The 15,367-nt window shown below is 39.6% G+C and overlaps 1 protein-coding gene across 10 annotated transcripts in view; it reads right to left on the bottom strand.

The window, feature by feature from the left end:
* The window catches only part of TTC3 (tetratricopeptide repeat domain 3), a 106,979-nt gene that overhangs the window by 9,081 nt on the left and 82,531 nt on the right, over positions 1–15,367 (bottom strand). For all 10 annotated transcript variants that reach the window (XM_081029644.1, XM_081029641.1, XM_081029639.1 and 7 more), the window contains 6 exons: positions 10,055–10,194; positions 7,224–7,292; positions 5,630–5,726; positions 3,999–4,099; positions 2,120–2,210; positions 1,590–1,691 (listed from right to left, as the gene is read on the bottom strand). In XM_081029644.1, coding sequence (XP_080885770.1) covers positions 1,590–1,691; positions 2,120–2,210; positions 3,999–4,099; positions 5,630–5,726; positions 7,224–7,292; positions 10,055–10,194 — 600 coding nt within the window. The remainder of the gene's footprint in view (positions 1–1,589; positions 1,692–2,119; positions 2,211–3,998; positions 4,100–5,629; positions 5,727–7,223; positions 7,293–10,054; positions 10,195–15,367) is intronic.

Here is a 15,367-nt window from a genome sequence, read left to right as displayed (position 1 = left end):
ACCTCCATCTTAGACTAGCACCCCTAATTCCTGCTGCCATAGCATTCTCTGCTCCTGTGGAAAACCTGGGTGCACTCTGCTTGTAATTATGGGTTTACTGTCACTCTTTCTCAAACCCATCCGCACTTTGGGGGCACAGACCACATCTAATTATGCTCACTACCAAATACCCGATGAATGAACGGGAGAAATGACACAAAAGAGACGATTTTGAGGGATGCTTATTATTCAAGCTCCCGGCACACGGAAAATTCCCAGGATTTGGGACAGTAAAATTCTTCTGGGTATTCATAAAATTACATCATCTAGAATTAAAACAACAGTAATATATTCTACTGCGATTTCACTTATTCTCCCTTCCATGTCTGCTGTGAGAACTTGGAAAAACAGTAAATGAGAAGCAATCTTTAATTTACTTCTAAGTAAATCTATTTCTTACTCAGTTCAATGGAGGGAAAAAAAACATTTTTCTGTGAAGGAAAAACAACTTTGGATTCAGTAAAATATTTTACTCAATTCGAGGCTAAACTATTGTAAAAAAGTTTTTTTTGCAGATGAACGCACAGTTTGAATGCTTAATGTGCAACGTCCTCATGAGAAAAAGACGTTCCAGATCAAGACGTTGCAGGGAGCCTGTCATCTAAGTCAAGGCGACTGAAAGAATGTGACAGAAGATCACAGGGCGAGGGCACATGAGGGCAGCCCCGACCGGGCTTTCAGGGAAAGACAGAATGCAGAGCGAGGACGATGCTTCAGGCTGGGGAACAGACCAGGCAAAGGTTTGGCAGAAGCAGAAAGGTGCAAACCCAGTGCTGGGTGGGGTACAGGACACTGTCTCACAACCACAACATTCTAGTGTTTTGCCAAAACATTCTGAAATCCATCTCTAATCGACTCTTGAAGAGAGTCCTTTAAATTCTTACGGTCTGGTCTCCTTTGGGCTTATTAATCCGTTGCAATTTAGTACTCACTGAGCATCTGCTGTGTCCAAATAATATATATGCCAGAGTAAAATAAAGTGATACTAGGTCTAACCATATTTGAAAGGGTGCAAAATAGAACGAATGCTGTTCTTTACTGTGCTGCATCTTCTAAAACACAAAGACAAGGTTTGGCAATCACTGTTGTTCCGAAGATTCAGCATACACCTCAAATTAGCAGTAAAATTTGACATGCCAGACAAACAAAGGCCTTGTAGGTCTCAGGTAGACCAGTCTTTATTCTGTATTTGACGAGAAAACAAATCTTAACTTCTGGATTGTGATCTTATGCCCCCAAAGACTGAGGAATAAGATTATATCTGAATCACCTGCTACACCTGGAAAACACACACACACACACACAGTTCGCCTCAGTCTTCTCCTTAGACATTGATGTAGAAAGAGTGTCTCTCATTTATATAAGGATGTTTATTACAAAGCTCAAAAGCTTAACCAGTAGCACCAATCGTGTAAACATTAAGGTAATTATTAATCCATCCCATCCCCACTCCCGGAAAACAACCACCAATGACTTTGGCCAGTTAAGAAAAATTGTGGCTTATTATTTTCATTTTCCTTCAAAAGAAAAAAAAAATGTGACAGACTTACTGTGCTACACACAGGAAACGAGAGCTCAGAAATCTGCACTTTAGAAAGTTCACTGAGCCGAGAACCATTTTTAATTGCCTGAATTTGTTCTTCAAACTGAGCCTGTAGGTAGAAGAAGTGTTAAGTTTTTCTAACAAATTTCAAGGAAAAACCACAATTGTCAATAAATACTATTTTTCTTACTATGCCTTAAAAGTGATCACAATTTTCTAAGAAACATAACCGAGACACAAGGTATTGAAACAATTATTTCTTGTAAGGGAAAAAGTTCAAAATAAGATCTCATTAATCAGAATGTTCTACAGCCTTATCAAACAAACACAACTGCTCTAATCTTATCAATCAAGGGCAGGGTTTAAAATACTTAAGAAAATATAATTACTCTCACGAAAAATTCTTAGAATTTCAACAAAAAATACTTATTGCTGTAACAGCTCAGAAAAGAAACAGTTTCAATATGACTCTAGCCTCCAGGGAATTATAAATACCACGCAGATTTTGATAGAATTACAAAACATTTTACAACTTACCTCTGCTTTCTCAATTTCTTCTCTAACATTAGAAAGAAATGATTCCCATGAATGTATGTCAGACTCCAGATCAGGATATGTTGCAGAATCACTGAAAAAGTACAAAAACATGAAACTTTAAAATATTTTTAAAAGTTGAAAAAGCATTAAAGTACAAACGAAAATAAACATTGAGACATGGAAGATACATTTCACATGGTCATGCATAAAAAAACAAGCATTTTTAAAGAACTGTGTATCTTACAAACTCAGTACTAGAGACACTTAAGGAAAGTTTAACTGACCTAAGCAACACCCCAAATCTGGTGGGCAGAGAGCAAATATTCTCCTGAATTTTTATTTTCCCCCAAATTTGAGTACTTGGCCATTCTTCATTTGACATTCACATTTAACATAAAAGGCTGTCTTTGCATTAAAAGAAAAAGGCAGCCTGGAATACTGAAAACATCTCAGGAAATCATTGCCACCTTACTATAAAATCCAGGATGGGACCTGACAGATCAAATCCATTCACTATCTCAATGCCTCATACATCTGGTCGACTGAAAGTGACACACACACACACACAAGCTTCCCTCTCCTTAACTGAGAAGATCAAAGACATTATCAACCTGTGATGGTGTCAGTTCTCACTATTCATCTTAAGGAAGAACCAGAACATCCTTTTGTGCTCTTTGTCTTTTGCTTCCCTTTGGTGGAACAGGCAGAGTTAGCACAGAGCCCTAGGAAGGAAGCTTCGTGTACTGTGAGGTTTAACAAGGGAGTCAATGCCATTAGATAAACAAGGTCTGAGCCAGCTGGTTTCCCAGATGGGCCACGAGGCACAGCCCATGGTGAGTGCCCAATACTGGCATCTGAGCACTGCGGGGTCCCAACCTCACTGATAGCAGTCCTGTAGTAATCAGCAGAGAACTTTATCTTTAATCAGAAAGGTTTTCTCAGGTAAAAAACACAAAATCGTGAAAAATGAATAAAGACCTAGTCATTAAAACTTTTTTTGTGACCCACAGAAACTCTGGTTCAGCACGGAGGGTTTGAAATTAAATCAAAGAGCACTAGGAAGGATGAAAAACATGGGATTAAAAAAGTCCAAACCTCAATGTGGAGCCTAACAAAAGGACCAGAGGAAAAGTGGTCCCACGTGGGAAAAAACACACAGAAATACTAGACTGGAAGAGACCCTCGAGGAGTCCCAGGTAATTCTAAAAACAAAGCCAAAGAAACAAAAACAGGTAAAGATTTTGGACAGTTGAAAAAAGGAACATCCATAAATATCCTTTGCAGTGATATTCCCATACTCTCGCATCAGGATTGTTCAGTAACTGTTCTTACAAAAGGGAATTTGGCAAAACATTGAAAAAGCCTTGAAAATGTGGTCTTCATTTCAGACATTTAATGCATGGAAAAAATTACTAACACACATAAAAATTTAGCTCCAAGGATACCTGCTATAGTGTAGCTTTTATGAACAAAATGTGTAGACAACACGAGGACCCCACCACAGTGGCATGTAACCCATCAGGGCACATCTGTGTGCTAGAAACTACCCAACCTTCCAAAACCAGGCTGGACACACCTAACTATTGACTCCAAAGGCTTATGGACTACTTAGTGAAAACAATATATAAATTTTCATTTTTTTCAAATACTTAATGAATCAACTCCAAAACATTAACAAGTTATATCTCAACTGAGAATTATGGATAATTTTTATCATTTTTGTCTGTGTTTTGGTTTTTCTACAACTGAACATGTATTACTTGTATAACTATTAAAAATAAAAAGATCCTGCCTAATACAAAATATTTTCCTCAAATCACCTGGAACTTTGCATTACTGAATGACATGCTGGGAAGACACTGGTGAGACCACATCGTACCTGCTCAGTTGCTTCAGGTTCTTCAGACATCCTTCCGCTTGTGCTTCCATAACCTGCAGCTTACACACTTCCGTTTCCTTCCAGTTTGCAAGCACAGACACCTACCATTAGATTAGAGGATATTTAAGTATTCTAAAACTGAAAAACTGAAACTATTTCAAAGTGGTTACAACTTAAACATTCTAAACCACCTTGAAGTTTCTCCGTAAATGAGTAAATGACATACGATGGCAGAATCACCAGAATTTGATTCTGTTATAATTTTGCTCAGGTGAACGTGAATTCAAACTTTTGATTGGAAAAAAAATAACAAAACAACAGTAAAAGTATATATGTTAAAAGATACTTTTCTCCGCTATGAAACCTTACTGCTTAAGCGGTGTACATGCAGAGCTGGTTGGCTGTTGAGTATACACCTGCTGTGTGTTATCTCAGGGCTGCCCATGGTGAGCGGAGGGTCCGGGGCCTGCAGAATAACCCCAAGGCTGCACGCTATTGGATTTAAATGTGGCAGTTGTTCTCGGCGTGGGCACCAAAAGCCTCTGGGACACGTTTTTGAAACTTTAGACTCTCTGGCTTACCCACAAGCCAACTGGCCATTTTTGTAAGTCACTCTAAGAAACGTAGACCTGCCTTGTTTCAGTCCAGGGGTCAGTACCTTCACAGGACCCACTGGGCAAAAATGCTTGCCAAAGTGGTAAACGGGACCTGAGCAAGCCTGCGAATGCAGATGTGGGCACAGGATCGACAGAGTACAGGGCCTCTGGCTTTTGTTTTCCCTTCTTTTCCTTAGAAGCAGCTGCATAGTCGGTATTTAATGGACTCAGGTTTGCAGACTGCACAAGCCAAGCCTGTTATTTTCTTAGACATATACCAACAAATAATGTCTACTTCTTAATTAAACAAAGACAACCATGTTTCAGGAACTAAATAAAATATAGCCAGGGGTCATTATTTTGATTTTTGTCTCACTAGTTTCTCAAATATTAATAGTCTACTGCCATCGGTATATATTCTTCTGGGGGGAGGAGAGAGTATGCTCTTTTTTTTTTAAAATTTATTCGGGTGACAACTGTTAGTGAAATTACATAGATTTTGGGTGTACAATTCTGTATTACATCATCTATAAATCCCATTGTGTGTTCACCACCCAGACTCAGTTCTCCTTCCATCACCATATATTTGATCCCCCTTACCCTTATCTCCCACCCCCCACCCTCCTTACCCTCTGAGTATGCTCTTAATAAGTGAATTATTTTCAAGTTCCTTTTCCAGTATCGCCAAATATGTTTTACGGCTGGCTGCTTCACTGTATATCACTTGATTAAACATGATGACGCCATTTAAAGTGGAGGGCATGAAAAATGACTAAATTATAATATTAAATAAGGAAAGCAGGTTATAAAATTTGGTGTTTACTGTGAGTACAGCCATGTAACACAACACAAGCTTAAGGGTAAAAAATTAAAAAGCTATAGGCAAGGATAGAGCAGCTGTTCAGGGAGGTTGCATTATGGGTAACAGCACCTCCCTCGACCTGCACACTTTTTAGCAATGGCTGTTGTGCCCGATATGTAACCAAACACATGACATCCTGCCTATCTGCCAGTCACCAAGTGTCCTGGACTTACCTCTGCAGCCACAGCTCTTTGAAGAATCTCTTCGTAATCTTCTCTCCCTTTCTTTATACATTCTTCTAGTTTCATTTTCTCATTTGTAAATGTATTACTGTGAATATTAAAGGAAAAAACTTCATGATAAAATTTAACCAGTGAGATCACAAAGGCTAAAACCAGGTTACCTTTGAAATCATGCCACAAAAAGACATATGGCACCTTCCAGAGTAACTTCTTGCCTAGTATTTTACTATGTAATACAGACTCATAGATGCTCTTTTACTCTTGACAAATGATCAAAAGAAGATATGAAGTTAAAACCGAGTCTGGTGGGAATGCTGAGAAACTGGTTCACCATTTTTATGAGTGTTAATTGGAGTATAAGTGGCTGTATTAATAAACTTTACAGAACATTCTGCATCTTGAGTCAGAAATTCTATCTTGACACATATTACAAGGAAATTACTCAAAGGAAAAAAGCGATCTATACAAAGTTGTCTGTAGTAATACGTTTATGACAATGAAAAAAAGATGGCCACAGACCATAATGCAAAAGGATATGTATACGAGGTGTGATCACAAAATACAGTGAATGTTTAAATAAAAAAAATTAATTACAGTAAGAGACACATTGCCATTAATTCCCCATAAAATACTCCCCCTCGCTTCGAACACACTTATCCCATCGTTCTTGCCATTTTCTGAAGCAATCCTGGAAGTCCTCTTTTGTCTTTAGTTGCGCTGTCGTGGCTGCCTCAATGTCCTGAATCAATTCAAAATGTTTTCCATTCATGGTCATTTTGACTTTGGGGAAGATCCAGAAGTCACACGTGCCAGATCCAGTGAATCAGGTGGATGAGGACATACCGTAATGTTTGTATTTGACAGAAATTGCCATACCAGAAGCGATGTGTGACACGGAGCACTGTCATGATGGAGTATGAAAACACTCACGAAAGAGGACTTCCAGAACTGCTTCAGAAAGTGGCAAGAACGATGGAATAAGTGTGTTCGAAGCCAAGGGAGAGTATTTTAATGGGGGTTAATAGCAATGTGTCTTTTACTGTAATACATTAAAAAAAAAATTCACTATATTTGTTGATCACACCTCGTATCTCAAACAATATTAAATAAACAGAGCAGAATACAACTGCTTACTATTGAATATACTGGTTTCCAGTAATGTGAAAACATTATTTGTATTAATAAAGATTAAAAGGAAGCCTTTTATAGGTTCATAATAAAAATTCTTTAACGAACCTATAATCGTGGAGCAACAAACAACCATAATATAGTTGAGGCTGTTATTTCAAGTAATACAAAAGTTTTTAAAACATATAATTAGTTTCAAGTTAATTCAAGGGAAAAGAGGAGTAATCAACAATAAATTCAGAATTTTTTTTGTACTGACAATGTGAAATAAAAGTAGGAACATCATAAATTAAACACTTGAAGAATAAATGTATTTGAATAGCAATTTAAAGAATAAAACAGAAAATAAAGGAAAGAGAAACAATTATTTAAAATAAGCAGACAAGCGACAGTGTATTTAGAAGTCGTGTCCTCTGTATTAAAAATATTAGAAAAAATAAATTTAGGCTTAACTTGCCTGATTTCAAGGGACTGATCCAGAAATAACTCATGTGCTTTATCCTTTCCATCATTTTTCTCAATGTACCTATGAAAGTATCATTAGCAAAGATTAATTAACATTCCAATATTTTTCAAAACCCGATTCCAGAGTAAATTCTACCTACATCCATGGAAAATTCTTGAATTCTTTGTAAGTTTCTATATTTTGTTTTATTTCTAGTATCTTCTAAATAGGCAGAGAATTTGTGTCATTTTCCTTTGGGGAAGCTTTCCTTTTACACGTGGAGGGCAGATCACGTATTTCAGCCATTTTATTTGATCACTAGGTCATATGCTTGTGGCGTAGATGCCCTATCTCAGGCCACTTCCAAGAGTACCTCTGAGTGGTTCAAACAGGGCAGAGGATAGGGGTTGATGGATCATTACCAGGATGGCCAGTGGTCCTCATTCAAAATGAAAGCAGCCTCCTATTCTTTAAAATAGAACTTAAAGTCCAACTCTCTCTCTCTCTCTCTTTCCTCTCCCCTCCTCCCCCTCTCTCTGATAACCTTTCAAAACAAAGTGCACAGGTCTTTGATTCTTAAGCAATGTCCTGCACACATTAAGTTCTGCCTTTTCTTTCTTGCTTGCCTATATACTCTGTTAGTCTGCTCTACTTGCTAAAAATTCCAAGTCTCCACCAAGAATCAGTTTAAATGCCATTTCACTTCTTTTATAAAACACTTCCTCTCAGTACTCAGTCCTGGGTAGCTCTCCCATGGAATTTGTGCCATCTGTCAGAGTTATCTCTGGTTTGTATCACTGCACCAATCACGAGCTCCTTCTGTCCCATTCATTTCTTTAATGAATACTAAGGATGATCTAAAGTGTAGAAAAATCAAATCATTCCTTATATACTTTGTGCTTCTCTAAGAAATCTTAATATAAAAATTTATCTTTAAAGCATTCATTTGGAAAGTGCAGAAAGCAGAGAAGCCTATGGCTTACCTGTAAATTGTGACAGAAAAAGGCAAAGAAATAGATTAATAAAGTGAAAAAAACATTTATTTCTCAGAAGAAATAGTTTTGCTTATGCTAGCAAAGAAAAATTTTTTCTTATCGACAGCTTCACCTATCTTGTCTAATTTGATAGCATGTCTGAATTGAACATATAAAAATATATATTTAAATATAAATATTCCTGAATTTTTGGATGACTTAACGCTTAAGACTAGACCTGCTCAAATATTAAAAGGTAAAGAGCTTTACAGACACGGTCATTTCTGTAAATGTATTCTAGTAATGAAACTACTTTGGGCATAATCAAAATGCCTTGACATAGGCAGTGTTTTATACTTCCTCATTCTTTTAAGGACTGCCTAAAAACTGCCCAAGTATAATGCCAGCAAGACTCACAATGCAAGTCATCTGATCACATGGCATGGCAAATGGAAAAATCATACATGTTCTGAAAGACTGAGTGTGGTCATGTGGCCTCCAGTGAACCGTGCACCCTGTTATGCATGCCCTTCAATCTGGAGTAGGCCTGCAACTTGCTTGAAACAAGGGAACATGGTGGAAGTGATGATGCTGACAGTTCTGGCCTGAAACCTTCAGAAGGCCTGGCAGCTTCCACTTCTGCACTCTTGGAAGCCCTTAGCACCACATAAGAAGTCTGGCCACCATGCTGAAGACCAGATGGAGAAACCACATAGATAAAAGTCACATGAAGAGGCCACATGGAGAGGGAGAAGCTCTGAGAACTACACGGAGAGAGAGAGAGATCAAGGCATCCCAGCAATCCAGCTGAGTCCACCCCCAGCCAATTCCCAGCTAAATGCAGCCTGCCAGGTGGGGAAGCACTGGCAAGCCCAGCAGAAGAACCGCCTAGCTGAACTCAGCCCAGATTGCAAGATCAGGATCAAATAAAATGGCTGTCAATTTAAGCCACAGAGATTTGGGTGCTTTGTCACACAGTGTAGATTATCAATTAAGCTGACAAATCATATGACATACCACTATTTAGGGAAGAGAAGGGTTAGGAAGTGAACATAGAATCTTAAAACCAACTTGGCCCATCTGACAATTATAATACCTATACGTATTTCCAAATCCTTCATATTACAGGACCAAATTAAAAAAAAATTTTCTTTTATTGGGGAACAGTGTGTTTCTGCAGGGCTCATCAGCTCCAAGTCCAGTTGCTGTTTTCAATCTTAGTCACAGGGGGTGCAGCCCACCATCCCATGCCGGAATTGAACCAGCAACCTTGTTGTTGAGAGCTCTCGCTCTAACCAACTGAGCCATCCGGCTGCCCTTCCGGAAGCTCAGTGGCAGCTTGTTGCCTTCAATCTAGTTGTGGAAGGCACAGTGGCCCATGTGGGAATTGACTCAGCAACCCTGTTGTTCAGAGCTCATGCTCTAACCAACTGAGCCATCCGAACGCCCCCTACAGGACCAAATTTAATAATTTAAGGATTCAGGATGAAAGTAATTATAAATAATCATCACAGAATATTAGTGCTAAAAAACCAGCTTAATCTAGACTAGTCTCCTCATTTTACAGATAAGGAAAAAGGAAGGAAGGTCATGTTCACAGGAGGGGTAATGTTTGAACTAAAAGGAAATCATTCTTCATTGATTCGTAGCTCCATCCATTTTATTTATATGCAAACAAGATAGGTTTAGAATAAATTTTAGGTGAGATAATTCCCCAACACATGTGCTTTAAAATGAGATGAAAACAGTATCTAAAATTTCTACTTTACTTGACATAATTTGAAACTGCGTATGGAAAATGTTAAAATAACCCAAAACCCCACCCCAATTAAAAACAATAAAAAGCATTGCCTTTCAATTGTTACTTACATTTCAATGACATTTGAAACCCTTTTCATTTTCTTCTTTAATGCTTTTAGTTTTTCTTGGATTTCTCTTTTTTCCTGTTGCCATTTTTTAACTTCCTTTTCCAAATCTTTGAGGAACCAGTCTAATTCTGTCTTTGAGATCTAAAAATATTTTACAAAGAATACTTAAATAAATGGGAAGATTTACTTAAAAAAAGAGCCCCAAAGATTAGTGTTTTGGTGGTGAAGTAGCTTTAATCAATGACTCCAGTTCAGAGCCCACTCTCAGGGCTGGCTGGAGCAGGGTGTGTGCTACCTAGGCCGAGCCAGGGCTATACGGTTGGACCCTGTTTCCCCGAAAATAAGACCTAGCCAGACAATCAGCTCTAAGGCGTCTTTTGGAGCAAAAACTAACATAAGTCCCGATCTTATATTATAGTAAAACAAGACGGGATCTTATATTAATTTTTGCTCCAAAAGACGCATTAGAGCTGATTGTTCGGCTAGCTCTTATTTTCGGGGAAACACGGTACAATATATGGCCTCAGCCCTCACCTGCCCTCCCCAAATCAGGCTAGAGGAAAAACAGACAAAGGCATGATCAGGTATCTGGCACTTGTGAAGGGCCTCTCAAAATCAGTGACGTCTGATCTCGGTCTTCAAGGATGAGACTGCCACTCAAAGTACGGATTCCAAGCAGTGGAAACGGCAAGGCAGAAGGATAAAAAAGGCACATCTGGACAAAAGCAAGAGGTGTAACATGGCTGCAGTCCAAGCTGACGTATGGAAAGCAGGGCAGAAAATGGCACCCGAGGTAGCTTTAGTTAAAATTATGAAGGGCCTTGTAAGCCACGCTAAGGCATGTGGACTTCAGCCCGCAGGCAACAGGGAGCCAGTGAAGGTTCTTAAGTGGGGCAGTAGCTGGTGAGATTCTTGTTTTGGAAAATAACTGAGGGGCGCAGTGATGGATTAAGGGTGGGCAAATGGGTACATGAAAGTGTTGGACCAGAACACTGGCATTCCCATTTTCCTGTGACCTACAGGAACACACACATTTTAATAATGACTCCTAGCACGTAGACGCACACACCCGCCTGAGAAAACGACCCTCACTTGCTGATCCTGAGTTTGCTGAGTCATCGCAATGACCGAGGGGACCACCATGGCTACTCTATTTACAAAATCTGTATTCTACCCGGATCGCTGCGACTACATGAGCAGTGTCCACACGCAGGCCTTGTTGGTTGCAGCCACGCAATCATTGTTTCTCTCCCATCCTGTGCTTCTATTCTAAGCCAATGATTTCACCTCAGATCCAATCCTTTGGCTGAGAGATGATGTGCAACCACAAGGTTATACTGGGGCGTAAGGACTGATTTGGCAGCAAGTACCTAAAGGAACTGAGGTATCAAAAAGCACGAAGTAGTATAAACACACACACACACACACACACACACACACACACACACACACACACACACACTTAGAGCTCAACCATGGAAAATGCTGCGTGAGTTCATTGGCTATTTGTACAACCATCTTTTAATGAACAGCTGCCTTGAAATGCTCACGGGTCAGCCATCATGAACTTGTCTCTGATCCCATGAACGAGAATGATTTGAATCCTTGTCATTTAAACATTAGAATATAAGACAGAACAGGCCACATACAACTGCATCCTCCGTACGCACAGTTTACAGACATAAACACTTCGATGGGTGTTTTTTTCAATTAGAGAAAATTTGGTTCCTATACCTCTTTTTTGAAATCTCAACTTTGTTTCAAAATAAATATTTGAGGTATCTTCCGTCATACATACAATTTAAAAACATAAAAGAATATTAAGTAGGTAAAGAGGATAAAAAGGCAAGAATGATAACATAGAACCAAAAGTGAGAGTAATAGGAAAATAGACGGCATGAGAACGTAACCATTCTTTGGAAGTAATGTTAAAACTTTCTGGCGGGCAACGTCAACAAAGAAATAGAGTGAGCTATATAATTCAGTATCCACAAACTGAAAACAAGCCCACTGCCCAGAGAAGCCCGGCAGTGAAAGCAGAGACAAACGAGTCCTTCGGGCCTCAGAAAAGGATGCTGCATAAAAGCCCCAAACAGCACAGGGCGTGGAACTCAGGGGCATTCGAGAAATGTGTGCCAGAGGAAAGAATGAGTAACAGCCTCAACTTCGTACTGGCAAGAAACCTAACAACAGGTAAAGCCAGTCAGCACAGGATGTGCAGGCCTGGTGCCTGAGATGTCAGCTGACACAGAATAGTTGTATGAAGACACAATTCACTACATGCAGTTGAGCTGAAGTTCACATTGTTTGATAACACCGGTAGAGCTCCTAGTCTATACACTGAGGTTCAAAGACGACCAAGTCCTTACTCTCGGAGATCACAGCTCAGTGGGGGAAATCTGCGTAAAAGATAATTACTATGCCATACACAAAACTGAACTCAAAATGGATAATAGACCTACATGGAGGAGACAAAACTATAAAACTCTTAGAAGACAATATAGGAGTAAATCTTGGTGACCTTCGCTTAGACAATGGTTTCTTAAATATCAAAAGCATAAGTCAAACAAGAAAAAGTAGAGAAACACACTAAATTAAAAACTTTTTTTTTAAACCTTTAACTTTTACAACTTTTACAACTGAAGGTTTTTTTTTTTTAACTTTTATTTATTTAAGTGTGTTTTTCTAGGACCCATCAGCTCCAACTCAAGTAGTCGTTTCAATCTCTTTGTGGAGGGAGCAGCTCACAGTGGCCCATGTGGGGATTAAACCGGCAATCATGTTGTTAAGAGCACCACACTCTAACCAACTGAGTTAATCGGCCACCCCCTAAATTAAAAAGTTCTGTGCTGCCAATGATACCATCAAGAAAGTGAAGAGACAACTCACAAAACAAAGATGGGAGAAATATATTTGCTAGTATGGAAGATGGGAAAATGTTTATAAATTACATTTGACAAGCAACTTATAAGCCGAATATATTTTAAAAACTCTTACAAGTCAACAAAAACACAAATAATCTAATTAATAAATGGGCAAAGGATTGGAATACACATTTCTCCAAAGAAGATAAACAAATAAATGATAAGCACATGAAAATACTCGCAACATCATTAGCCTTAAGGAAATGCAAATCAAAACCGCAATGAGATACCATTCCACACCTACCAGGATGGCTACAACCAGAAAGATGGATGCTAACAAATGTCAATGAAAACACGGAGAAACTGAACCCTTGCACACTGCTGGTGGAAATATAAGATGGTGCAGTCTGGAGGTTTCTCAAAAGGTTAAATATGGAGTTAGCATATGACCTAGCGATCCCACTCCAAGGTATATACCCAAGAGAAATGAAAACATGTCGACAGGAAAACTTGTAGTCTAATGTTCATAGCAGTCAAAAAGTGGGTAACTCAAATGTCCATCAACAGATGAACGGATAAATAAAATATGATCTAGCCACACAATGGAATATTATTCAGCAGTTAAAAGGAATGATGTACTGATACATGTCACATGGAGGGATGTACGTGAATGAACACTGACAACATTTTGCTAATTGAAAGAAGGCACTCACAAGAGCCCATACACAATATGATTCCATTTATATAAAAGGCCCAGAAATCCACAAATTAGTGGTTGCCTAGGGCTGGGGGAGAGAGGAGAATGGGGAGTGACTGGCAGTGGTACATTTCTTTTTGGGTTGATGAAATGTTCTAACCTGAAGATTGTGGTGATGGCTGTACAATTCTGTGCATATACTAAAAACACTGAACTAAATACTTTGGATGAATTTCATAGTATGTGAATTGTACCTCAATAGATGTTAATAAAATGATAATTACGGTATAACACAATGAGGCGCTTATTATCAAGGGCTTTAACCAAGCCGAGATGCCATCAGCGACTGCGTCCTCAATAGTGAAGCTCGAGCTGGACGCAAAGGACGAGCAGGAGTCAGCCAGGCTTGGGAAGGAAGAGGCCACGTGAGGCACAAGGGTCAGTGCTGGGAAATGTGATAGTGAGACACCACGTGATAAACGTCACCCCTAAGAGCAGAGGGCAACGCAGAGATGGCTGGAGATGGAGGCAGCCACCAGTCGTGGAAGGGTTTTAAGCTCTTGGTAGCGAGTGTCAGCGAGCTATCGGTGTTAACCTACTGAGGCAGAGAGAGCACTGGGAGCCTCATCCTTCACTCCTCCCGGTATCTATACCCTTTTCATGGGACCCTGCAGTTCCCTTCACTAACAGGCAGTCTCTCCCCTCCCCTTGAATCTGATCTACATGACTTGCTTTGCCTAATGGGCTATTAGCAGGCTTGATGGCAGCTGAGGCTTGCAAAGAGCTTGTGAGACTGTCCTTGTTCAGCCTTGCACTTTCTGGGAGATGAAAGCCACTGGATCAGAGCTAGGTGCCCCAGTCATCCCAGCTGAGGCTGTTCTAGATCAATCCATGGCCAGCTGATCCCAGGTATAGGAACCGGTACACCCAAGAACAGCAGAGCCCTACTTGACCCAAAGGTGAGACAGCCCAGCCAAGTACAGCCGGATCAGCTAACCTACAGGCTCACACATGTCATGTGTGGTCACGCAGATGTCACTGCGCTTTTGTGGGTGGTTATTATGACAGAATTAATTACCTGATACACCTATGCTGCTCCCCAAGTGCTGGTTGTGGAACTGATATTATCTTTAGGGATCTGGAACCTGACACTAACTTTTCCGCCACTTAGTACCGGCATGACTCTTCCTTTCCTCATCAGTAAAAGGGAGATAACACTATACTGTACTCTGTACTGTACTAGAGTTGACTATAAACACTAGCAAACCAGGATTATTTTGAGATTAAATAAATACATGTAAAAAATTTACAACTGAACATGGCACATAATACGAGCTCCGTAAGTGTTAGGTTAACGAAAAGATGACCTTGGCAAGGACGGTGACCCAGCCTCCCACAGATACAGGCTAAGGACGTTTTGGCAGGCAGGATCCAAGATTCTGCTCTAGTGCAGAAAAGGACAAAGTTCAAAAATTCTCCTCCATAAATTGTTCAGGGCCAGTAATTTTTAATCATGTTTTTTAAGAGCCAACGTCAACTCAATACTCATCTTAGCTTTCAGAGAATTCTCATGAAAGCACCTTAGGAAAGTTAAGTGCCAAGCAAGGGCGATGACGAGGGACTGCTTACTGGGTATGGGTTCCTTTTGGGGACATAAAACTGATTCTGAAGTTAGACTGTGGTGATGGTTACACAACATTGTGAATATGGAAACCACTGAACTGTACACTTTTTAACACAGAGTTGGTTAAAA

This window comes from Rhinolophus hipposideros, assembly GCF_964194185.1.
Source record: "Rhinolophus hipposideros genome assembly, chromosome: 2".
NCBI lineage: Eukaryota > Metazoa > Chordata > Mammalia > Chiroptera > Rhinolophidae > Rhinolophus > Rhinolophus hipposideros.
This window is presented reverse-complemented; position numbering and strand designations above follow the sequence as displayed.